This window comes from Scyliorhinus torazame, chromosome 13, assembly GCF_047496885.1.
Source record: "Scyliorhinus torazame isolate Kashiwa2021f chromosome 13, sScyTor2.1, whole genome shotgun sequence".
In the NCBI taxonomy this organism is placed as follows: Eukaryota; Metazoa; Chordata; class Chondrichthyes; order Carcharhiniformes; family Scyliorhinidae; genus Scyliorhinus; species Scyliorhinus torazame.
The window spans coordinates 21,702,862-21,729,691 of record NC_092719.1 but is presented as its reverse complement, the minus strand read 5'-3'; the positions used below and the strand labels follow the sequence as shown (position 1 = coordinate 21,729,691).

Genomic DNA, 26,830 nt, shown 5'->3' with positions numbered 1-26,830 from the left:
TTAGGCTCGACAATGCCTCACACAATAAATGTTCTAACAGGGGTGGGCAGATTGTGGAGTCTGATAACTAAATCGAATGATGTTGTAATAATCCACAGGAGGCAGGGGTTCCGTCACCACACCAGTATTTATTTGCAATTTGAATGGCTTAGATAGGGTGGATGTAGGGAAGTTGTTTCCATTAGCAGGGGAGACTAGGACCCGGGGGCACAGCCTTAGAATAAAAGGGAGTCACTTTAGAACAGAGATGAGGAGGAATTTCTTCAGCCAGAGAGTGGTGGGTCTGTGGAATTCATTGCCACAGAGGGCGGTGGAGGCCAGGACGTTGAGTGTCTTTAAGACAGAGGTTGATAAATTCTTGATTTCTCGAGGAATTAAGGGCTATGGAGAGAGAGCGGGTAAATGGAGTTGAAATCAGCCATGATTGAATGGTGGAGTGGACTCGATGGGCCGAATGGCCTTACTTCCGCTCCTATGTCTTATGGTCTAATAACTTATATACAAGAGCAGCTCCAAACAGTGCTGCTAGCATTCCAGTCAACTTAAGACTCCTCACAAAGCCTACACAGGTGCGTATATGGGCCCCCTCAATGAGTTATCATTGAGGGAGCTCATACTCCAATTGGCCAACCAATAATGCCAATTGGAGGTCATTACAGATGTGGAGATGCCGGCGTTGGACTGGGGTGAGCACAGGAAGAAGTTTTACAACACCAGGTTATAGTCCAACTGGTTTGTTTCAAACACTAGCTTTCAGAGCACTGCTCCTTCCTCAGGTGAATGAAGAGGTATGTTCCAGAAACATATATAGACAAATTCAAAAATGCACGACAATGCTTAGAATGCGAGCATTTGCAGTTAATTAAGTGTTTACATATCCAGAGATAGGGGTAACCCCAGGTTAAAGAGGTGTGAATTGTCTCAAGCCAGGACAGTTGGTAGGATTTTGCAAGCCCAGGCCAGATGGTGGGGGGGTGAATGTAATGCAACATGAATCCCAGGTCCCGGTTGAGGCCGTACTCATGTGTGCGGAACTTGGCTAGTTTCTGCTCGGCGATTCTGCTTACCCGGAGAGCAGAGGCTGAATACCCTTGACTGCTGAAGATCTACAGACACTGAAAGATGCCCTCGTACGAACGGGATATGGCACTCGACTCACTGATCGACAGTTCCAATGCACCACAGCAAAAAAAAAAACGCACCGACCTCCTCAGAAGACAAACACTGGACACAACTGACAGAGTACCCTTCATCGTCCAGTACTTTCCTGGAGCGGAGAAACTACGACATCTTCTTCGCAGCCTTCAACACGTCATCGATGAAGATGAACATCTTGCCAAGGTCATCCCCACACCCCCACTGCTTGCCTTCAAACAACCTCGCAACCTCAAACAAACTATTGTTTGCAGCAAACTACCCTGCCTTCAGAACAGCGATCACCACACCACACAACCCTGCCATGGCAATCTCTGCAAGACTTGCCAGATCATCGACATGGATACCACCATTCCATGTGAGAACACCACCCACCAGGTACGTGGTACATACTCATGCGACTTGGCCAACGTTGTCTACCTCATACGCTGTAGGAAAGGATGTTCCGAAGCGTGGTACATTGGCGAGACCACGCAGACGCTGCAACAACGAATGAACGGACATCGTGCGACAATCACCAGGCAGGAATGTTCCCTTCCAGTCGGGGAGCACTTCAGCAGTCAAGGGCATTCATCCTCTGATCTCCGGGTAAGCGTTCTCCAAGGTGGCCTTCAGGACGCGCAATAACGCAGAATCACCGAGCAGAAACTTGTAGCCAAGTTCCGCACACATGAGTGTGGCCTCAACCGGGACCTGGGATTCATGTCGCATTACATTCACCCCCCACCATCTGGCCTGGGCTTGCAAAATCCTACCAACTGTCCTGGCTTGACACAATTCACACCTCTTTAACCTGTGGTTACCCCTATCTCTGGATATGTAAACACTTAATTAACTGCACATGCTCGCATTCTAAGCATTGTCGTGCATCTTTGAATTTATCTATATATATGTTTCTGGAACATACCTCTTCATTCACCTGAGGAAGGAGCAGTGCTCCGAAAGCTAGTGTTTGAAACAAACCTGTTGGACTTTAACCTGGTGTTGTAAGACTTCTTACTGAACTAAATCGAAGACTGGGTGAACATTTGTAAATATTTGGTCCCATTTAAACACATCATATTCGATTCCTAGAACCCCACCTTAAAGTTTAAGATATATGTGCACGGTAGTATAACTTATCATAGAATTTACAATGCAGAAGGAGGCCATTTGGCCCATCGAGTCTGTACCGGCTCCTGGAAAGAGCACCCCACCCAAGGTCAACACCTCCACCCTATCCCTATAACCCAGTAACCCCACCCAACACTAAGGGCTACTTAATTTTAGTAGCTTTGATATTTGAATGATTGAATTGCACAGTGATCTCACTTCAGTCCAGTTCCATTATTAATCCATATTTTTGCCCTCCACAGCTCGGCCTTCTCTTCGGCTATTTGCTTCTGCTGAAGAAACTGCATCTTCACCTTCAGTTATTGTCACATGCTCAGCATACAGGTTCTATCCAAACATGATCACAATGATGTTCCAGACAGCCTGTCTCACCAACCAGCTCACCAATGGAAGCTCGCCTAACCTCGATGGAACCTACAACCATACAGCTTTCATTAACATCTCCACCAAAACCTGCACCAAATTCACTTGTCTAGTTCACCATCCAGCATCACAGTCCAAGATAAACCACACTATCTTCATTGATGTACACCCAGCAGGTGAAGGTAAGGTAAAAACATTATCAGCTTCTTCAGTGTATTTATATGCAAGATTACAATTTTCTTTTGAAATGAAAATGAATTACTGTCACAAGTAGGCTTCAAATGAAGTTACTGTGAAAAGCACATTCCAGTACCTGTTTGGGGAGGCTGTTATGGGAATTGAACTGCTTGCCTGCCTCAGTCTGCTTTCAAAGCCAGCAATTTAACCAAGTGCTAAACAGCCCCATGATACATGGTGGAAGGATTGTGTCACTTGTTATGGGTGCGATAGACAGATTCAATGAAAGTCAATCCATTCCCACACCTCTTCTCTTCCCCCCCCCACACATCTCTTCCCCGCCCCACACCCCTCTCTTCCCCGCCCCACACCCCTCTCTTTCCCCCCCCCCACACCCCTCTCTCCCCCACACCCCTCTCTCCCCCACACCCCTCTCTCCCCCACACCCCTCTCTCCCCCACACCCCTCTCTCCCCCACACCCCTCTCTCCCCCACACCCCTCTCTCCCCCACACCCCTCTCTCCCCCACACCCCTCTCTCCCCCACACCCCTCTCTCCCCCACACCCCTCTCTCCCCCACACCCCTCTCTCCCCCACACCCCTCTCCCCCACACCCCTCTCTCCCCCACACATCCCTCTCTTCCCCCCCCCACACCCCACTCTCCCCCCCACACCCCTCTCCCCCCCCCACACCCCTCTCTCCCCCCCCCACACCCCTCTCTTCCCCCCCCCCACACCCCTCTCTTCCCCCCCCCCACACCCCTCTCTTCCCCCCCCCACACCCCTCTCTCCCCCCCAGACCCCTCTCTTCCCCCCCCCCAGACCCCTCTCTTCCCCCCCCAGACCCCTCTCTTCCCCCCCCAGACCCCTCTCTTCCCCCCCCAGACCCCTCTCTTTCCCCCCCAGACCCCTCTCTTTCCCCCCCAGACCCCTCTCTTTCCCCCCCAGACGCCTCTCTTTCCCCCCCAGACGCCTCTCTTTCCCCCCCAGACGCCTCTCTTTCCCCCCCAGACGCCTCTCTTTCCCCCCCAGACGCCTCTCTTTCCCCCCCAGACGCCTCTCTTTCCCCCCCAGACGCCTCTCTTTCCCCCCCAGACGCCTCTCTTTCCCCCCCAGACGCCTCTCTTTCCCCCCCAGACGCCTCTCTTTCCCCCCCAGACGCCTCTCTTTCCCCCCCAGACGCCTCTCTTTCCCCCCCAGACGCCTCTCTTTCCCCCCCAGACGCCTCTCTTTCCCCCCCAGACGCCTCTCTTTCCCCCCAGACGCCTCTCTTTCCCCCCCAGACGCCTCTCTTTCCCCCCCAGACGCCTCTCTTTCCCCCCCAGACGCCTCTCTTTCCCCCCCAGACGCCTCTCTTTCCCCCCCAGACGCCTCTCTTTCCCCCCCAGACGCCTCTCTTTCCCCCCCAGACGCCTCTCTTTCCCCCCCAGACGCCTCTCTTTCCCCCCCAGACGCCTCTCTTTCCCCCCCAGACGCCTCTCTTTCCCCCCCAGACGCCTCTCTTTCCCCCCCAGACGCCTCTCTTTCCCCCCCAGACGCCTCTCTTTCCCCCCCAGACGCCTCTCTTTCCCCCCCAGACGCCTCTCTTTCCCCCCCAGACGCCTCTCTTTCCCCCCCAGACGCCTCTCTTTCCCCCCCAGACGCCTCTCTTTCCCCCCCAGACGCCTCTCTTTCCCCCCCAGACGCCTCTCTTTCCCCCCCAGACGCCTCTCTTTCCCCCCCAGACGCCTCTCTTTCCCCCCCAGACGCCTCTCTTTCCCCCCAGACGCCTCTCTTTCCCCCCCAGACGCCTCTCTTTCCCCCCCAGACGCCTCTCTTTCCCCCCCAGACGCCTCTCTTTCCCCCCCAGACGCCTCTCTTTCCCCCCAGACGCCTCTCTTTCCCCCCCAGACGCCTCTCTTTCCCCCCCAGACGCCTCTCTTTCCCCCCCAGACGCCTCTCTTTCCCCCCCAGACGCCTCTCTTTCCCCCCCAGACGCCTCTCTTTCCCCCCCAGACGCCTCTCTTTCCCCCCCAGACGCCTCTCTTTCCCCCCCAGACGCCTCTCTTTCCCCCCCAGACGCCTCTCTTTCCCCCCCAGACGCCTCTCTTTCCCCCCAGACGCCTCTCTTTCCCCCCCAGACGCCTCTCTTTCCCCCCCAGACGCCTCTCTTTCCCCCCCAGACGCCTCTCTTTCCCCCCCAGACGCCTCTCTTTCCCCCCCAGACGCCTCTCTTTCCCCCCCAGACGCCTCTCTTTCCCCCCCAGACGCCTCTCTTTCCCCCCCAGACGCCTCTCTTTCCCCCCCAGACGCCTCTCTTTCCCCCCCAGACGCCTCTCTTTCCCCCCCAGACGCCTCTCTTTCCCCCCCAGACGCCTCTCTTTCCCCCCCAGACGCCTCTCTTTCCCCCCCAGACGCCTCTCTTTCCCCCCCAGACGCCTCTCTTTCCCCCCCAGACGCCTCTCTTTCCCCCCCAGACGCCTCTCTTTCCCCCCCAGACGCCTCTCTTTCCCCCCCAGACGCCTCTCTTTCCCCCCCAGACGCCTCTCTTTCCCCCCCAGACGCCTCTCTTTCCCCCCCAGACGCCTCTCTTTCCCCCCCAGACGCCTCTCTTTCCCCCCCAGACGCCTCTCTTTCCCCCCCAGACGCCTCTCTTTCCCCCCCAGACGCCTCTCTTTCCCCCCCAGACGCCTCTCTTTCCCCCCCAGACGCCTCTCTTTCCCCCCCAGACGCCTCTCTTTCCCCCCCAGACGCCTCTCTTTCCCCCCCAGACGCCTCTCTTTCCCCCCCAGACGCCTCTCTTTCCCCCCCAGACGCCTCTCTTTCCCCCCCAGACGCCTCTCTTTCCCCCCCAGACGCCTCTCTTTCCCCCCCAGGCGCCTCTCTTTCCCCCCCAGGCGCCTCTCTTTCCCCCCCAGGCGCCTCTCTTTCCCCCCCAGGCGCCTCTCTTTCCCCCCCAGGCGCCTCTCTTTCCCCCCCAGGCGCCTCTCTTTCCCCCCCAGGACGCCTCTCTTTCCCCCCCAGACGCCTCTCTTTCCCCCCCAGACGCCTCTCTTTCCCCCCCAGGACGCCTCTCTTTCCCCCCCAGGCGCCTCTCTTTCCCCCCCAGGCGCCTCTCTTTCCCCCCCAGGCGCCTCTCTTTCCCCCCCAGGCGCCTCTCTTTCCCCCCCAGGCGCCTCTCTTTCCCCCCCAGGCGCCTCTCTTTCCCCCCCAGGCGCCTCTCTTTCCCCCCCAGGCGCCTCTCTTTCCCCCCCAGGCGCCTCTCTTTCCCCCCCAGGCGCCTCTCTTTCCCCCCCAGGCGCCTCTCTTTCCCCCCCAGGCGCCTCTCTTTCCCCCCCAGGCGCCTCTCTTTCCCCCCCAGGCGCCTCTCTTTCCCCCCCAGGCGCCTCTCTTTCCCCCCCAGGCGCCTCTCTTTCCCCCCCAGGCGCCTCTCTTTCCCCCCCAGGCGCCTCTCTTTCCCCCCCAGGCGCCTCTCTTTCCCCCCCAGGCGCCTCTCTTTCCCCCCCAGGCGCCTCTCTTTCCCCCCCAGGCGCCTCTCTTTCCCCCCCAGGCGCCTCTCTTTCCCCCCCAGGCGCCTCTCTTTCCCCCCCAGGCGCCTCTCTTTCCCCCCCAGGCGCCTCTCTTTCCCCCCCAGGCGCCTCTCTTTCCCCCCCAGGCGCCTCTCTTTCCCCCCCAGGCGCCTCTCTTTCCCCCCCAGACGCCTCTCTTTCCCCCCCAGACGCCTCTCTTTCCCCCCCAGACGCCTCTCTTTCCCCCCCAGACGCCTCTCTTTCCCCCCCCAGACGCCTCTCTTTCCCCCCCAGACGCCTCTCTTTCCCCCCCAGACGCCTCTCTTTCCCCCCCAGACGCCTCTCTTTCCCCCCCAGACGCCTCTCTTTCCCCCCCAGACGCCTCTCTTTCCCCCCCAGACGCCTCTCTTTCCCCCCCAGACGCCTCTCTTTCCCCCCCAGACGCCTCTCTTTCCCCCCCAGACGCCTCTCTTTCCCCCCCAGACGCCTCTCTTTCCCCCCCAGACGCCTCTCTTTCCCCCCAGACGCCTCTCTTTCCCCCCAGACGCCTCTCTTTCCCCCCCAGACGCCTCTCTTTCCCCCCCAGACGCCTCTCTTTCCCCCCCAGACGCCTCTCTTTCCCCCCCAGACGCCTCTCTTTCCCCCCAGACGCCTCTCTTTCCCCCCCAGACGCCTCTCTTTCCCCCCAGACGCCTCTCTTTCCCCCCCAGACGCCTCTCTTTCCCCCCCCAGACGCCTCTCTTTCCCCCCCAGACGCCTCTCTTTCCCCCCAGACGCCTCTCTTTCCCCCCCAGACGCCTCTCTTTCCCCCCCAGACGCCTCTCTTTCCCCCCAGACGCCTCTCTTTCCCCCCCAGACGCCTCTCTTTCCCCCCAGACGCCTCTCTTTCCCCCCCAGACGCCTCTCTTTCCCCCCAGACGCCTCTCTTTCCCCCCCAGACGCCTCTCTTTCCCCCCCAGACGCCTCTCTTTCCCCCCCAGACGCCTCTCTTTCCCCCCCAGACGCCCTCTCTTTCCCCCCCAGACGCCTCTCTTTCCCCCCCAGACGCCTCTCTTTCCCCCCCAGACGCCTCTCTTTCCCCCCCAGACGCCTCTCTTTCCCCCCCAGACGCCTCTCTTTCCCCCCCAGACGCCTCTCTTTCCCCCCCAGACGCCTCTCTTTCCCCCCCAGACGCCTCTCTTTCCCCCCCAGACGCCTCTCTTTCCCCCCCAGACGCCTCTCTTTCCCCCCCAGACGCCTCTCTTTCCCCCCCAGACGCCTCTCTTTCCCCCCCAGACGCCTCTCTTTCCCCCCCAGACGCCTCTCTTTCCCCCCCAGACGCCTCTCTTTCCCCCCCAGACGCCTCTCTTTCCCCCCAGACGCCTCTTTCCCCCCCAGACGCCTCTCTTTCCCCCCAGACGCCTCTCTTTCCCCCCCAGACGCCTCTCTTTCCCCCCCAGACGCCTCTCTTTCCCCCCCAGACGCCTCTCTTTCCCCCCCAGACGCCTCTCTTTCCCCCCCAGACGCCTCTCTTTCCCCCCCAGACGCCTCTCTTTCCCCCCCAGACGCCTCTCTTTCCCCCCCAGACGCCTCTCTTTCCCCCCCAGACGCCTCTCTTTCCCCCCAGACGCCTCTCTTTCCCCCCCAGACGCCTCTCTTTCCCCCCCAGACGCCTCTCTTTCCCCCCCAGACGCCTCTCTTTCCCCCCCAGACGCCTCTCTTTCCCCCCCAGACGCCTCTCTTTCCCCCCCAGACGCCTCTCTTTCCCCCCCCAGACGCCTCTCTTTCCCCCCCAGACGCCTCTCTTTCCCCCCCAGACGCCTCTCTTTCCCCCCCAGACGCCTCTCTTTCCCCCCCAGACGCCTCTCTTTCCCCCCCAGACGCCTCTCTTTCCCCCCCAGACGCCTCTCTTTCCCCCCCAGACGCCTCTCTTTCCCCCCCAGACGCCTCTCTTTCCCCCCCAGACGCCTCTCTTTCCCCCCAGACGCCTCTCTTTCCCCCCCAGACGCCTCTCTTTCCCCCCCAGACGCCTCTCTTTCCCCCCCAGACGCCTCTCTTTCCCCCCCAGACGCCTCTCTTTCCCCCCCCAGACGCCTCTCTTTCCCCCCAGACGCCTCTCTTTCCCCCCCAGACGCCTCTCTTTCCCCCCCAGACGCCTCTCTTTCCCCCCCAGACGCCTCTCTTTCCCCCCAGACGCCTCTCTTTCCCCCCAGACGCCTCTCTTTCCCCCCCAGACGCCTCTCTTTCCCCCCCAGACGCCTCTCTTTCCCCCCAGACGCCTCTCTTTCCCCCCCAGACGCCTCTCTTTCCCCCCCAGACGCCTCTCTTTCCCCCCCAGACGCCTCTCTTTCCCCCCCAGACGCCTCTCTTTCCCCCCCAGACGCCTCTCTTTCCCCCCCAGACGCCTCTCTTTCCCCCCCAGACGCCCTCTCTTTCCCCCCCACACCCCTCTCTTTCCCCCCCACACCCCCTCTCTTTCCCCCCCACACCCCCTCTCTTTCCCCCCCACACCCCCTCTCTTTCCCCCCACACCCCCTCTCTTTCCCCCCCACACCCCCTCTCTTTCCCCCCCACACCCCCTCTCTTTCCCCCCCACACCCCCTCTCTTTCCCCCCCACACCCCCTCTCTTTCCCCCCCACACCCCCTCTCTTTCCCCCCCACACCCCCTCTCTTTCCCCCCCACACCCCCTCTCTTTCCCCCCCACACCCCCTCTCTTTCCCCCCCACACCCCCTCTCTTTCCCCCCACACCCCCTCTCTTTCCCCCCCCACACCCCTCTCTTTCCCCCCCACACCCCCTCTCTTTCCCCCCACACCCCCTCTCTTTCCCCCCCACACCCCTCTCTTTCCCCCCCACACCCCCTCTCTTTCCCCCCCACACCCCCTCTCTTCCCCCCCACACCCCCTCTCTTTCCCCCCCACACCCCCTCTCTTTCCCCCCCACACCCCCTCTCTTTCCCCCCCACACCCCCTCTCTTTCCCCCCCACACCCCCTCTCTTTCCCCCCCACACCCCCTCTCCTTCCTCCCACCTTTCTTCCACCCCGCCCCCCACACGGCAGCACGGTAGCATGGTGGTTAGCACAATTGCTTCACAGCTCCATGGTCCCAGGTTTGATTCCCGGCTTGGGTCACTGTCTGTGCGGCGCCTGCACGTTCTCCCCATGTGTGCGTGGGTTTCCTCCGGGTGCTCCGGTTTCCTCCCACAGTCCAAAGATGAGCAGGTTAGGTGGATTGGCCATGCTAAAATTGCCCTTAGTGTCCAAAATTGCCCTTCGTCTTGGGTGGGCTTCTTGGTTATGGGGATAGGGTGGAGGTGTGGGCTTAGGTAGGGTGCTCTTTCAAAGAGCTGGTGCAGACTCGATGGGCCGAATGGCCTCCTTCTGCACTGTAAATTCTATGATTCTCTCCTTCCTCCCACCTCTCTTCCACCCCTCTCCTTACTCCCACCTCTCTTCCACCCCTCTCCTTACTCCCACCTCTCTTCCACCCCTCTCCTTCCTCCCACCTCTCTTCCATCCCTCTCCTTCCACCCCTCTCCTTCCTCCCACCCCCCTCCTTCCTCCCACCTCTCTTCCACCCCTCTCTCTCCTCCCACCTCTCTTCCACCCCTCTCCTTCCTCCCACCCCTCTCCTTCCTCCCACCTCTCTTCCACCCCTCTCCTTCCTCCCACCTCTCTTCCACCCCTCTCTCTCCTCCCACCTCTCTTCCACCCCTCTCTCTCCTCCCACCTCTCTTCCACCCCTCTCTCTCCTCCCACCTCTCTTCCACCCCTCTCCTTCCTCCCACCTCTCTTCCACCCCTCTCTCTCCTCCCACCTCTCTTCCACCCCTCTCTCTTTCTCCCCGCTGTCTCTTCCCCCCCCGCCTCTCATGATTGGAAATTATATATGTCTATATGATGAACAGATTACATTCTATGTCACACAGTCTAAAAATAGACACAGCTGCTAATTTTCACACAGACAAATTTCCATTTCCGTCCATTGCTGAAATAGAAACTGAAGCTACATTTCCTGTGGTTTCTACTGCTATATGCATCTTGAGCTGAGCAGGTCGCATTTTAGCTTATTTGTCACCAGGGTCTGGATTTTTTTGTCCAGCCAGAGGTGTGAAAGGTGGTGTATGGGTGATGATAACAGCTAATTCCTGTGAGGAACGGCATCTTCTTCCTCCTCAGTGACTGCCTCAGCAGTTGGAGCACAAGTGCCATCTACTCCAAACATCTCTGCCACTAACCGGTGACGGCTACATAGTGCGGCCTGCATCCTATGAATGGCAGTGCTGCATGTGTGCTACTGCATATATCTCTCCATGAAGTTGGCCACTCTTCATATGGAAAAACTCATGCACTCCAAGGGTCTAAATCGGGCAAGCTCTCCTCAATCCTGCCTCCTTTCTTCCCACTCACCCACCATCGTGGCCAATAGATTGCTGCACAACATGTGCTCCAGATCTCCAGCCAATCAACAGGCCCTTGTGAAAATCAAGGCTTGTGGCTGCTCCCCCCTCACTCAGCCCCACTCTGCTGGAAGGCCCAGGACCTGGAACCAGTCTTGTTGCCCGTGTTCCAACCCAGAAAGGAAAATCCGACCTCAGGTGGAATTAAATCATGTGACGTTAAGGATTTGGCTATTAAAGAAAAACTAAAAAGTCTTCAGAACCAAATAGAATCTGTAATCATAGATTAAACAGATCAGATGTGCAGATAAACAATAATTAATAATAATAGGTAATAATGAAATAATTAGTATTACATAGAAAATGGAGATTAAAGATTAAAGCATCATCATCAGAACAGCTTCTAAGTAAACCAGAAAGAAAGAGGTATTAAATAAAACAGCAAATGGAAATTCGTTATTAAATCCTGGTGCTATGTGTCATCTGTCTAGAGGGTGTTAGACTCAAAAAAGTAGACAAGGATCAAGCGTAGAAGGTTCTGTTCACAAGCTTTATTGAAGATATAAAATGGTCGGGAGAGGAGCTTTTGCCTATCCTTCATTTAAGGAGTCAGCCAAACTTAACTCGGCTTGCAAGCACAGGAACAGCGGATATATACACTTTTAGCCATTTTGTACCACACCTCCTTACCCCTCCCATTATTCTGTATCCTTGCCTTTTGCTCACAAATATTCTTTAATCAAGACCCTCAGAGGTTTACATGATGACGTTATTATTCCAATCTCGAGGAGTCCCCTGTGACGTTTAGAATTGATAACAGGGCATATCCCTAGACATTTGCTAGCCTGAGACGCCTTCATCCTATAGAGGAGGAATTTATGGCTGCCAACCTCCCTGTTGCAGGCTGATGCCAGCAGCCTAGATTCTTGAAGAAACAAAGCCTCAGTTTTCCCTTATTAGCTATCTTGCAATGAGGATCCAGTCAATTTTACTGCAGGCTTTGGAAGCTACACTGGGTCATTTTACTTTCAAGACAAAAGATAATATGGTAACTGCTCATGCCTCATAGAATGGTTTATAATACTGGTATAGAAAGATTACAATATACTTAAGGTTATACAGAGTGGGTTCTCAATATAAGTGCATAGGAGGGGGTGGCAGAGTGGCATAGTGGTTAGCACTGCTGCCTACGGTGTTGAGGATCCGGGTTCGATCCCGGCCCCATGTCACTGTCTGTGTGGAGTTTGCACATTCTCCCCGTGTCTGTGTGGATTTCACCCCACAACCGAAAGCTGTGCAGGTTAGGTGGATTGGCCACACTAAATTGCCCCTTAATTGGAAAAAAATATTTGGGTACTCTAAATTTATTTTAAAATATATATCAGTCTATAGCCATAATCACAGTTTATAAAGGTTATACAGAGTGAATACACAATATAAGTGTATGGCAATAGTCACAGTTTATAATATGACATTCTAAACCAGTCTTCTTATACTTTTAGTTAATACATAGTGTTAAATAATAATGATCTAAAGCATTGTATCATTACTCACATACTGTTACAAAGTCTGTGCTAATACAAGGTTAGCTATGTTCTATCATTTATAAAATAGGCTAGCATTTAATGAGCATTTGTGATTCTGTCACCCCCACACACCTGCACAGTCCTGCCTTAAATCAATGATGATCACAACCAGCATTTGGTTTTAATGGAAGTCCTTTTAGCTCCAATCTCTTAAGGGGAGAGAGTATGTTCCTGCAGGCATAGTGATTTCTGTTATTGAAGGTGGATACTCATACTGTTATCTATGGGTTATATTTACTGGCCCACAGAACAGGCGTTAATGAAGCAGAAGTTAATGAAGTTTCTGTCGAAAAGGCCATGAGTTATTTCTGAAGGTGAATGGGACAAATAATCAAAAGGCAAGAAGCATTGTCAGATGATCCTGAGTTATGTCTGGGAAGGCACAGGGCAGATAAGGAGCAAAGCTCTCTAAGCTCTGTCTAGTTTGCATGTGGTGTCCAAGATGGAGTCTGTTCTGTTTCTGACCAGCCCAAAATGGAGGAAACCTAGATCCCAAATCCTTCAGTCCCCCCCTTCCAACTCCCATTTGCACCATGGGGGTTGGACCCGTTAAACTAGAAGTAAAAGCTCCCGCTGTCCTTCATTGATGTTCCCATCCATGATACAATGGTAGTAGCGGACTTTGTTGCACAGAAAAATGGCTTGTAGAGCACTTATCGCTTTGTGCACTTGGCTTTGGGGGCACAGGCATGTCATGATATTCAAACACACACATCATGATAGACACACCAACAGACAAATCAGAACACACAACACCACAACCAATCACAGACAAAGACAGGAAACATATAAAAGCACAAACACGACACCTGGTGGACAGTATTAGCTGGAGACGAGGACAAGGACAGACCTGCTACACGACACACTCAGGGAGACAGCACGTGCTGAGTATCCAGAACAAACTGTATATAAGAGTTAAAATAAAATAGAGTTGTACCACATACAACTGTGTTGGCTCATCTGTGCACCAGAGTACCCAACACCACATGGTACAGGAGTGGATCGATACCTGCCGGCATACCTCCATGTACACAGACAACCAGCAGTGCCCAGGCAAAATGTTACAGCTCCCGGTTCCGCAGCTGCTCCAGTGCCACGGCGATCTCCGCGAAAACTGGCGGTGATTCCGGCAAGTGTTCGAATTGTTCCTGGTGGCAGCTGAACTCCAAGACCTGGATGATAGCGATTGAATTTCTCCTCACCATCGCCAGTGCAAGGGCAAGAGAAATATTCACAAGGTTCAGGTTCTTCAGGAGGCAGCAAAGGTACGATTACCAGGCAGTCCTGGACAAATTCTCCAAGTACTGTGAAGAAAACGCAATCCAATCGGCAAGTAAAGGTAAGAAAAGCGGCAGTACTCACCTCTTGGCCGGGATCCCGGAGCCCGAATTCCCAGAGGCCGAAATCCTGGGTCTGAGAGAGGGCTGGGTCGAGGTCGGTGGCCATCTTGCTAAAGGTATCACGGTAGCACAGTTGCGCGAGCAGTGCGCAGAACCGGAAGTTTCGTTTGCGCATGCACGAGATGCTGCGCATGCGCAGTCAAGAAAACGGCCATCGGTAAAGGAACAGCGATCTGAACGTGCTACATACTGAGCGTCAGGATGTCAGAGGCCCCAGACCGCACCAATTTAAAGGGGAAACATCCCAAATCCAATTTAAAAGGGAAACGTCCCAAATCAAAAAAACAAAAATCTGTTAAAGCTGTAAAACAACCTTCCCTCACCTGGAATGACAGCACATTGCCGCAAATTGACCCAGGAGATGAATTTGACCTCCGAAGAACCCTCCGACAAGCAGTTACCTACGCACAAGCCGATGATTCCGACCTCGAATACTTCGATGACGATCTTTACAGTGTTGCGGGACCTCGCGAGCCCAATGATAGCTCCGTGGTCCTATACGACTATGACTCGGACGAACCTTTCGTGTTGCACATTGGCGACCCCCACATTGAATCCGATGCGGATTCATTTTTCGGATTTGAAGATCTTCAACCCAGCAGATATGACGTCCCAACTTATCAGTGCCGGATGATGCTGCAGCCTGACATTAACAGACAGGGAGCGGTGCAAGCACACGGAGAGCGCCCTGCTGCCACACAGAGCGTGGTCCACGTCCCGCTCAGCGTTCCCGACTCTATGAAAGAAGACATGCAAGACTCCAGAGCGCAGTCCTCGCATGAACAAGAAGTGACTCCAGAGTCACAAGCCTCCACAGCAAGCTCGTGGACAGACTCCACAATTGCAGAAACGCAAGATTCCAGAGCGCAGTCCTTGCACGAACAACAAGTGACTCCAGTGTCACAAGCCTCCACAGCGATCTCGTGGACAGACTCCACAAAAGAAAAAACGCTTGACTCCGATGCGCAGTCCTTGCAGGAACAAGACCATGAGGGTCTAGCAACCTCTCCTGACCAACCAGCGGCAGACGATGCAAGTCTGCCATGCTCACGTGAACAGCGTGAAGGCTATGACAGCCTACCACGCTCCACTGCACAGCAGCATGACCATGACGGTCTCTCATGCTACAATGAAGGGCACAGCGCTGAAGACTGTTCAAGCCCAACTGAAGACAAGCCAAAGGAATCTCCTCTTCCAAGCCCGAAGGAAAAGGGTTCATGCGCTGACCTTCAGAATCATTGTAGCCGAACAGAGATTAATAATGCTGCACGGTCACAGAAGGATACTGAGGATTTGCTAAAGAAATTACCTGTATGTTTAACTTGCAAGGAGCAGACTGAGAATTGCCAGTGTTTTAGTACGAAAAAAAAAAAAATGGACAAGACATTGATCCTCAGTTAATGGAAATAACACAACCTGAATCATACCGACAGCAGGGACAAATGTCTCCCTTCAACTCAACACCGCAGAGTCCCAACTTCGGAGACCAGCAGTTAGTCAGTAATGACTCTTCAAACCTTGAGGGGAACATTAACTGCATTGAATCTAAACACACTCCACTGAACAATGAGCAGAACATTGGAGCAAGAATCCCGAGGACACCGACATCGAGTAGCCAGATAACGAATTTAAAACCCGCAGCAGTTTCAAGTGAACCAAGTGTGCTTTCCACTAATGGTGAAGATGCAGATACGGTCGACCCGATTATCCATTGTACCACACTAACCCCAGTGATTAAGCAGTTATGTATGGGGAGTATAATGTGGGTAATTGAGAACAGTAAAAGAGAGACTGTGACCATGCCAGTCCCAGCAAAATCAGACCCAGAGACCATGAAGGCATGTACATTAGACAAAGATACATATGAGGTACCTGAGAAGAAAAGTGAAACGGAATGTTCTTTGGAAAATAGTACAATGTCGATAGAAACATTGGATCCTATATTCGAGACCATACATATGGGAGAATTTGGGTGTAATAAACAAGGTTCTGCAATGTCTGGGGGAAGATTTAAAATTCCAAAGAAGAAAAGCCCAAATGAAGGACAACATCAAGACAATGACAGTCCACCGACATGGTGTGCACCACCAGATGAAAACTCTGACAATTCACCCAACCCTAGTGAACAGCAAGCTGCTAATGAGGATCTATCCACGGGATGTGAGACGAGTGACGACAGCATCCCACTTCCCATGCAAAAGGTGCAAGGTGACAGACCTCGCCTAGTGCGTACCGAGGCACTCGACGATCACGGTGGGACCACTGACGACTGCGGTGGCGGCGCACCGCTTCCACCCTCGATGGCTCGAGCCTCTCCACTGGTCAGTGCATTCCTGCATGTTCCGACTCCAGGGGCGTCATTCTCCGACCCCCCGCCGGGTCGGAGAATGGCCGTTGGCCGCCGTGAATCCCGCCCCCGCCCCCGCCGAAGTCTCCGAAGGGAGAAAAGTCGGCGGGGCGTTAATGGCGCCGCTGCCGCGGAGAATGTCACGGGTCTGCGCAAGGCAGCCGATTTTCGGCCTGCCGATATTCTCCCTTCCGGATGGGCCGAAGTCCCGTCGACGTGATGACCGTTCACGTCGACGTGAATCAAACCTCCTTTTCATCGGCGTGACCCGGTGCTCCAGGCTGACGCCGACCAGCGAGGAGGTGAGTGACGGCCTGGGGGGTTGGCTCTGGGCAGGAAATGGCGTGGCCGCAGACTGATTGCCTGAGGAGAGGTGTGTCTCGGCTTGTGTGTGTGTGTGTGCGGCCGTGGGGGGGGGTGGTTAGAGTAGGTTGGGCTCCGGGGGAGTGCCGGGAGGGGGTCCGTGCCGGGGTGGAGTTTGGGGGGGGGGGGGTCCGTACCGGGGTGGAGGTTGGGGGGGGGGGTCCGTGCCAGGGTGGAGGTTGGGGGGGGGTCTGTGCCGGGGTGGAAGTTGGGGGGGGTCCGTGCCGGGGTGGAGGTTGGGGGGGGGGGTCCGTGCCGGGGTGGAGGTTGGGGGTTGGGGAGGGGTCCGTGCTGGGGTGGAGGTTGGGGGGGGGTCCGTGCCGGGGTGGAGGTTGGGGGTTGGGGGGGGTCCGTGCTGGGGTGGAGGTTGGGGAGGGGGTCCGTGCCGGGGTGGAGGTTGGGGGTTGGGTTGGGTTGGGTTGGGTTGGGGGGGGGTCCGTGCCGGGGTGGAGGTTGGGGGGGGGGGTCCGTGCCGGGGTGGAGGTTGTGGGTTGGGGGGGGGACCGTGCTGGGGTGGAGGTTGGGGGGGGGTCCGTGCCGGGGTGGAGGTTGGGGGTTGGCGGGGGGTCCGTGCTGGGGTGGAGGTTGGGGAGGGGGTCCGTGCCGGGGTGGAGGTTGGGGGTTGGGTTGGGTTGGGGGGGGGGTCCGTGCCGGGGTGGAGGTTGGGGAGGGGGTCCGTGCCGGGGTGGAGGTTGGGGGTTGGGGGGGGGTCCGTGCTGGGGTGGAGGTTGGGGGGGGGGGTCCGTGCCGGGGTGGAGGTTGGGGGTTGGGGGGGGTCCGTGCCGGGGTGGAGGTTGGGGAGGGGGTCCGTGCCGGGGTGGAGGTTGGGGGGGGGGGTCCGTGCCGGGGTGGAGGTTGGGGGTTGGGGAGGGGGTCCGTGCCGGGGTGGAGGTTGGGGGTTGGGGGGGGGTCCGTGCTGGGGTGGGTGATGGGAGGGCAAATGAGTTGGTCCACCTGGCCAGGTGCCAGCCTCCAACAGTTGGACCCATGCGGTCCATGCCACCTGGCTGGGGGGAGGAGGGGATATGGGCAATGATGACATGTCGTCGTTCCCCTCCCCCCCCCCCACCAGGCCGTCATGTTTTCAGACCATCCAGCGATGTTGGCCGCCGTGGTGGCAGCCGCTCATGTCTATGTTGCCCTGGATGAGGAGGAGGAGGAGGAGGAGCGTGCCAGAGAGGCGGCGCAGGCTGCCGCAGAGGGGCAGGTGGCAGCCGCCCAGGCTGGAGGGACACCTGACCGACAGGACGAGGAGGGGGAGGAGGACGTCGCGGCCCCACGGCAACGGAGGCACCCGAGGGCGCCCCGTGTGTACCGGCCCCGGCAGTCATACCAGGACCTCACGGACCGGGAATGCAGGAGGAGACTCCGGATGAGCCGGGAAACCGTGGCACACATCTGCCACTTGCTGGCACACCTGTCACCGCGTGGCACTGGCGGGGGACACCCTCTCCCCGTGTCCGTCAAGGTTACGGTGGCCCTGAACCTTTATGCAACGGGGTCATTCCAGGCACCGATTGGGGACCTGTCCGGCATATCGCAGACATCGGTGCATCGGTGCATCCGGGCAGTGACAGATGCCCTTTATGCCATGGCGCACCGCTACATCCGCTTCCCCGTGGACCGGGCCAGCCAAGATGCCCGGGCCGTGGGCTTCTCTGCCGTTGCCGGGTTCCCCATGGTCCAGGGCGCGATCGATGGGATGCACGTCGCCGTGCGGCCACCTGCAGAGAACAGGGCCGTGTTCACTAATAGGAAGGGGACCTATTCAATGAACGTACAGGTGGTCTGCGACCACCGCATGATGATCCTGCACGTCTGCGCCCGTCACCCAGGCAGTGTACACGACTCATTCGTGTTGTCGTGGTCATCCATCCCCGGCATGTACGAGGGACGCCATCCCCGGCTGAGGGGCTGGTTGCTGGGCGACAGGGGCTACCCATTGCGATCGTGGCTGATGACGCCTATACGGAGGCCACGCAATGAGGCGGAGAACCGCTACAATGATGCCCATGTAGCGACAAGGGGAGTGATCGAGAGGTGCTTTGGCGTGCTGAAGATGCGTTTCAGGTGCCTGGACCTCTCTGGGGGCGCCCTCCAGTATCGGTCAGATAGGGTCGGCCGCATCACTGTGGTATGCTGCGTCCTGCACAACATAGCCCAGCAGAGGGGCGATGTGCCGCAGGCAGAGGAGGGCGGAGTGGAGGAGCAGCAGGAAGAGGCCCAGTCCTCCCCAGATGAGGGGGATGGGGGCAATGGTCAGGGCAGACGGGGTAGACACAGACGGGTGGCTGTCCACCGTTACCGGCTGGCCCAGCGGGCACGGGACAGACTGATAGACGCCCGCTTCACTGACTAGATGGGCGTGGGAATCGGGTAGTATGGCCACAGACTGCACACCATGACAACAGCCGACCACCCACACCCCCCCACCCATCCACCCACCCAGCACCCTCACCCCCCTCCCCAACCCCACACACCCCACCCGCATGCACACCACCCCCCCACCCCCAATTGCCGATCCACCGGCGGCACAACGGGCCGGGCTCACCCAGTTGCGGGTGGACGCGTGTCTATCGCAGGCCATGGAGAATGATGACAACCCGCCTCCGATGAGCTCCTGGCTCTACATCGTTGGACTATGTCTGACCCATGGCCACAGTACCACCATCCACCCGGACCATCCCTGCATGCGGCTGTGACACTGCAGCGCACGGTCCCGTCCTCTGCCCGGGGGATGTTGATGGCGGCCCAGGGGGAAGGGGGCAGACTCACCTGGGGCTGAGGTAAGACCACCCCTCACACACACACTTGCGCTCAACGTACATGACACCCCCGCACACTTTGGACAGAGCACAAAGGCAGCTTTGGTAGGTGTAACATTGACTTTAATAACCAAAGGAGTTCATGCACGTGCCCTAGCGCCTAAAACTCATCTGTGCCCTGCACCCGTGCCAACTTACTCAGTGTCTAATTGTTTGGCCTTACGGGCCCTTTGACTACGTCTACGTGGTTCCCCAGACGGTACAGCAGAACTGGAGGTGGACTCCTGTGATTCCTGCCCTCTGACACTGGATCCCTTTGGCGGCCGTTTCCTGGGGCGTCCTGGCCTAGATGGGCCAGGCTGCGGCCCGGGCGACTGGGATGGCGAGCTGCCAGCCTGTCCTGCCCGTTGCCCACCCGATGCACCTGGGACGGAAGGGGGGGAGTCCGAGGTGTCGCGGTGTACCGGGACCTCCCCTACAGAGGGAGCCGGGACGGACCACACCACCTCCTCCTCCCTCGGGGTGCCCGATGGCCCCCAGGCCTCTACATGGGTGGGGGATGCGAACGGACTGGCCATCCGACGCGCCCCCGACATCTGGCGCTGCCAGTCCTGGAGGCCCGTGCTGGTATCGACAGGGGTCTGCAGGTTTGCAGCCATGGAGCCCAGGGGGTTGTCGAACCCTGTCTGCGACAGTGCGACGCCAGCTCGCACATGGCCACTGGCGCTGATGCCCTCAGCGATGGCCTGCTGAGACTGGGCCATGGCCTGCAGAGACTGGGCCATGGCCTGCAGAGACTGGGCCATGGCCTGCAGAGACTGGGCCATGGCCTGCAGAGACTGGGCCATGGCCTGCAGAGACTGGGCCATGGCCTGCTGAGACTGGGCCATGGCCTGCTGAGACTGGGCCATGGCCTGCTGAGACTGGGCCATGGCCTGCTGAGACTGGGCCATGGCCTGCTGAGACTGGGCTATGGCGTGCTGAGACTGGGCTATGGCGTTGAGCGCCTCTGCCATCTGGCGCTGGCACTGGCTCATGGCCTCCTGTGAGAGGGCAGCCATTTCCTGGGCCACAGACGCCGCCTGCACGGAAGGCCCCAGGCCTCACAAACCGTTCCCCATGTCTGACACCGTCGCACCCATTGCCTCCACCGCGGACGCCACCCGTGCGGTGTCAGCCTGGGTGGCACGCATGACCGGGACCACTCCCAGCTCCTGGACGCGGGTGGACTCCTCCACCTGCGACCGCAGCCGCCGCAAGCCACCCGTCACCCTATTCGCTCGTCTCCGTGTCAGTGGTTGCATCGGATCTATGTGTGGGTGTGGTAACTGCAGGAACCCGGGATCCATCTGGGCGGCAGATGTTCGCTTGGCCTGGGCTGCCCTCCGACTGCCCGGTCCCTCTGCTGCTCCTACCTCCACCTGCTGTACCAGGACGGCTGTGTGGTGCGCACCAGTGAGTGTACCAGACGCCTCATCACTAAAGTGCCCAACCGTGGTGAGTGTTTCTGCGATGGTGGAGGGTGTTGGTGACAGCAGTGGCGTTGTGTCGTGCTCTTCGTCCCACCCTGAGTCCATGGCACTTTGGGGTGGGGGTTCGTCTCCACCCATCCACTCTGAGTCACTGTCCGGTATTTCGTCTTCCCGGGTAGGGGTGTCCCGGGTAGTGGTGTCCCGGGTAGTGGTGTCCCGGGTAGTGGTGTCCCGGGTAGTGGTGTCCCGGGTAGTGCTGTCCCGGGTAGTGCTGTCCCGGGTAGTGCTGTCCCGGGTAGTGCTGTCCCGGGTAGTGCTGTCCCGGGTAGTGCTGTCCCGGGTAGGGGTGTCCCGGGTAGGGGTGTCCCGGGTAGGGGTGTCCCGGGTAGGGGTGTCCCGGGTAGGGGTGTCCCGGGTAGGGGTGTCCCGGGTAGTGGTGTCCCGGGTAGTGGTGTCCTGGCTCGGATGTGACGGGGGCCTGTGGCTGCCCCCCTCATCGCTGGGTGGTCGCTCCCGCACGTGACGGGGGTGTCGTCTCCCTGTTGCTCCAGGTCTCTCCGTCTCCCGTGGTGTGCGAGGGGCATCCTGCGGGCGTCGCATGCTGGAGGGTCCGGGTCTCTCCGTCTCCCGTGGTCTCCGAGGGGCATCCTGCGGGCGTCGCATGCTGGAGGGTGCGGGTCTCTCCGTCTCCCGTGGTCTCCGAGGGGCATCCTGCGGGCGTCGCATGCTGGAGGGTGCGGGTCGCTCCGTCTCCTGTGGTCTCCGAGGGGCATCCTGCGGGCGTCGCATGCTGGAGGGTGCGGGTCTCTCCGTCTCCTGTGGTCTCCGAGGGGCATCCTGCGGGCGGTCTGCATCTGCGGGGATGGGTGCCTGGACGTTTGGTCCTGCGATACACAATGAAGCATGCATGGTTAGACATCAGGCAGTGATCAGGTGATACGGGGGAGGGGGATATAGGGGAGGGGGGATATGGGGACGGGCTGTTGGTGGCTCACTTGCTCGTGGGGCCCCGACCTCTGCATCAGCAACCTCCCGGTCCTCAGGTCCGCCAGCCAGTTCCAGGGCCCTTTCCTCGTGTACGGTCAGTGGCCTCTCATCAGCGGGCCCTCCTCCAGTCCTCACATGCTCCCTATTGTTGTGTGCGCGCTTCTCCTGGGGGGGGTGGGGGGTGGGGGGGGGGGGTGGTGGCAGGGGGAAAAGGCAACAGTGTTAGGCAGGTATATGAATGCACGCCATCGGTTGCGCGTGCATTGCAGAGGTTAATGTTAGGGCTGGATTCACTTGGGGATATGGGGGAGGGGGGGATATGGGGGCGGGGGGGATATGGGGGAGGGGGGATATGGGGGAGGGGGGATATGGGGGATATGGGGGAGGGGGAATATGGGGGATATGGGGGAGGGGGGGATATGGGGGAGGGGGGAATATGGGGGAATATGGGGGAGATGGGGGAGGGGGGGATATGGGGGAGGGGGGAATATGGGGGAGATGGGGGAGGGGGGAATATGGGGGATATGGGGGAGGGGGGAATATGGGGGAGATGGGGGAGGGGGGAATATGGGGGATATGGGGGAGGGGGGAATATGGGGGATATGGGGGAGGGGGGAATATGGGGGATATGGGGGAGGGGGGAATATGGGGGATATGGGGGAGGGGGGAATATGGGGGATATGGGGGAGGGGGGAATATGGGGGATATGGGGGAGGGGGGGATATGGGGGATATGGGGGAGGGGGGATATGGGGGAGGGGGGAATATGGGGGAGGGGGGAATATGGGGGAGGGGGGAATATGGGGGATATGGGGGAGGGGGGATATGGGGGAGGGGGGGATATGGGGGAGGGGGGAATATGGGGGATATGGGGGAGGGGGGAATATGGGGGATATGGGGGAGGGGGGAATATGGGGGATATGGGGGAGGGGGGAATATGGGGGATATGGGGGAGGGGGGAATATGGGGGATATGGGGGAGGGGGGGATATGGGAGAGGGGGGGATATGGGAGAGGGGGGATATGGGGGAGGGGGGATATGGGGGAGGGGGGGATATGGGAGAGGGGGGATATGGGGGAGGGGGGATATGGGAGAGGGGGGGATATGGGGGAGGGGGGATATGGGGGAGGGGGGATATGGGGGAGGGGGGATATGGGGGAGGGGGGAATATGGGGGAGGGGGGAATATGGGGGATATGGGGGAGGGGGGATATGGGGGAGGGGGGATATGGGGGAGGGGGGATATGGGGGATATGGGGGAGGGGGGGATTTGGGGGAGGGGGGATATGGGGGAGGCTCACCCTGCCTGCTCTGACGAGGTCGTTCACCTTCTTGTGGCACTGGGTGCCTGTCCGTGGTGTTAGGGCCACAGCGGTGACGGCCTCTGCCACCTCCCTCCACAGACGCCGGCTGTGGCGTGGGGCAACTCTGCGGCCGTGCCCGGGATACAGGGCGTCCCTCCTCTGCTCCACCGCGTCCAGGAGCGCCTCCACATCGCGTGACTCGAACCTCGGGGCTGACCGACGGCCAGCCATCAAGTCGGGTGTTGCGGTCGGCTGTTCTGGTCGGGTGGGGGGGAGCTGCGCGGCCTTATGAGCCGTCACGCCGTGCAGCGCGTATGACGCTGCACGGCGTGAACCACTGCGCAAGCGCGGATCCCGTTACGTCGCTGCTAGCCCATTTCGGGCCGCAGAATATCGGCCCATTTTTATGACGTGACGCAAGTGGGATTTGCGCCGATCGGCGGACTTTCCGCCGATAATGGAGAATTTCGCCCCAGAAGTGCAGCTTCAGGGAATCCCGGCTGCCTCCAGTGAACCTGTTGGGACTCCGGACGGGGAGCATCGACGGAAGGCAGACCGGACTCCAGATGGGGAGCAGCCAAGCGCCGACTCTGATTCGCGCCAGACCTTGCTCCGGACGGGCGGTGTCGCGGCCTCGGTGATGGCACGCTCAGGGTGTCGGCGGATGCCACGGCGACAGGGAATGGATCGCGTGGCAGTCCCACTGGGTCGGCAGTGGCGACCAGCACCGGCGGTCCAAGACGGACACACCAATTTGCGCCATCGCCAAACGTTGATGCGAGCAACAATTCTCTCTCCAAGGCGACATGCTTCGACGTTTCTCTGCGGAGTCGCCCTTCCGGCACAGCAGGTGGCCGGAAGCAGCGTGCACGGTCTCGGCCAACTTCCACATCTGGCACAGTCATCGCCTTGCATGACATTAGTGATGGTGCTTCTTCGATGGCAACGACCCATCGGCTACAAGATGCCGTCCACCACAAACAAAAAGAAAAAAGACTCCACCTTGTTCCTGGCATGCAGGGCGGATGGATTGATGCGTAGGCGCAATCAGCGAGCTTTGCGCCGCCTTCCACGCTCGCAACTGAACCGTACGCACACGCCGGATCCTCCACTGGTTCCCAAGGATGACTTTGTGGAGATGCCACGGATCATGCCCCTTCCATCGCCACCCGTGACCAGGCCACAGCAGCTAAAATCCTCCCCATGCAGAAGCTAAGGCTGTTTCTGAGACCTTGCCACCTGTCAAATCCAGGGCAAACTTTATTGAAGCAGACAAGTATTTTCTCCCTTTTGAGTTGGCATGCCAGTCGAAATGTCCCCGCATAGTCAGCACATCATCTGACTGTTTACAGAAATTAATTGATAGAATTATAGAGACAATATGTGGTTGTTCTCAAGGACCACAAACCGACGAAGGTGTTCAGTTGCAGATAATTAAGGCCTTACTAACTACAGTAACATCTCAGCACGTAGAAATACACGAAGGAACTGTGTTACAGGCTGTTAGAACGTGCTACAATATTCACCTGGCCAGCAAAAAACTTAGTAAACCAAACCACAGCCAAGGCAACACTAACAAAGATGTTGAATGTTATATTTGCACAAATGAAAAACCAAGCACTGCACGAAGTACAACAAATGGAAAAGTAGAGACTTCGGCAACAGCATCACCTCCAACAGTCTAGTGTGAACCCAAATCTCCACAGCTGAACCGGCTTGAGGACCAGCCTATTCTTGAGGCGGTCACCCATTAGACTGGACTTATAATGCTGTTCATACGTTCAAAAAGTCAAACACATCTGTATTATAACCTGTGGTTGTTTATCGTTCCAGATATGGTCTGACCGGACCACTGTTCAAGTTGTTTTTTTTTTCTCTCGCATTCATGTTTTGTTATGGTACAACCTTGTTAGTGTGACGAACCCGACATCGCCCCATGTAAATAGTTACGTCATATACACACGTTGTACACAACACACACACACACTCTTAGATGCACTCACGACACGATTATATTTATAACCACGTAGGCACATATCTTTGTAAAAGGGGGGGAATGTCATGATATTCAAACACACACATCATGATAGACACACCAACAGACAAATCAGAACACACAACACCACAACCAATCACAGACAAAGACAGGAAACATATAAAAGCACAAACACGACACCTGGTAGACAGTATTAGCTGGAGACGAGGACAAGGACAGACCTGCTACACGACACACTCAGGGAGACAGCACATGCAGAGTATCCAGAACGAACTGTATATAAGAGTTAAAATAAAATAGAGTTGTACCACATACAACTGTGTTGGCTTATCTGTGCACCAGAGCACCCAACACCACAAGGCAATGGCTCGTGCGGCCAATATCCGCTGATGCGCACTGCAAGGAGGAAGAGTAGCGAAGCCCCTGTCAAGGTCAGAAGGACGTAGCCTGCATACTTGAGGATGGTCCCGAGTTATCCACCCACCCACGGTGTTCATGTCCTGTTTAACCTTCTGCCCAAACTCTCCAGCAGCATGCACTAAAACAATGGGAGCAGATTTGAGTCCTCCCCAGGGTGAATGGTCAGAAGGCAGATTTCCCAGGGGGGGAAACCCTGTACTGATGTGTAGGGGACCACTCAGTAGGGTACCAGGGAAGGGGATCATGGCATGGCAGCGTGTCGGGGACTAGCCATGATGGTATCCATTGAACGTCTGTTGCGATGTGTATATATCACACAAAGGCCCGCGATGGCCCAGGGTGTACAAGAGCCACTGGTCATTCGAGCAGATGATGGACGGTGTGTGCCACGGGAGGCTCTGCGTCAACAAGGAGACGGTACAGCAACTGTACCATGTCCTCGCGGACCTAGCACAACATGGAGGAGGAGGATATCTGCTCTCCGCGTGGCCGTTAAGGTCACCGCAGTCACGGTAGCACAGTGGTTAGCACTGTTGCTTCATAGCGCCAGGGTGCCAGGTTCGAATCCTGCTTGGGTCACTGTCTCTGGGAATCTGCACGTTCCCCTGTTGGTTTCCTCCAGGTGCTCGTCCCGAAAGACGTGTTGTTAGGTGAATTGGACATTCTGAATTCTCCCTCTGTGTACCCGAACAGGTGCTAGAATGTGGAGACTTGGGGATTTTCACAGTAACTTCATTGCAGTGTTTATGTAAGCCTACATGTGACAATAATAAAGATTATTTTTATATATATGGGCTTTGCCTCAAACAGTCTAGTCAACCTTGAAGGCTTCAGACTCCTACGGCAATTTATATCAGGGGGCCATTTTCCTACATCCTGTGGCCATTGCCAGCCCATTTGTCTAAAATCCCAAGATGCACTGTTATGTTAAGTGTTGGCCAGAATTTGTCCCATGATGCAAAATCCAGACAGTCCACTGCAAGTTCAGTCTTTGGATGGGGAAACTAAATTTTGAATCCTTCAGTGTCACACACCCCGCCCACACCCCTCATAACATGTGTTTAATTCCGTTTCATTCCATAATCTATTGTAAATTGAGTGTGATCTGTGAATAATTAGATTGATACCCCTTACTCTCTGGCACGCCCCTTGCAAATCACCTCACTCAATATCATTCAAAATAAAACGTGCATGGACCATAAATATTCTCCAGCTCTCCATTCATCTGTATCCATCTTGTGGATACTTTTCGCCAGGAACTTAATTATTCCTATCTAAGTGATTTACCCTTTCACATGAATTTTACTCATTTTGATAGGCTTCAGTGTGTTTGGTTCAATCCTAATTGTTATAAAGTCAGTTTCTCTATCGAGTACGTGGCAGTGCCCTGATAATTTGAAAGGTGTTGTTTCACTCTATTGACACCATTAACCATTTCATGCCAAGCTGTTTGTCAAGTAATGTGCATGCATGGGACCTGCTCTTCAATCCATACTAGCAAAGAATTTCAAACCCCT

General features: G+C 57.2%; 1 protein-coding gene across 3 annotated transcripts in view; it reads left to right on the top strand.

Annotated features, from left to right (window-relative positions):
* Positions 1-26,830, top strand: part of LOC140387889 (uncharacterized) — a 93,549-nt gene that overhangs the window by 37,017 nt on the left and 29,702 nt on the right. For all 3 annotated transcript variants that reach the window (XM_072471178.1, XM_072471180.1, XM_072471179.1), the window contains exon 3: positions 2,511-2,813. In XM_072471178.1, coding sequence (XP_072327279.1) covers positions 2,511-2,813 — 303 coding nt within the window. The remainder of the gene's footprint in view (positions 1-2,510; positions 2,814-26,830) is intronic.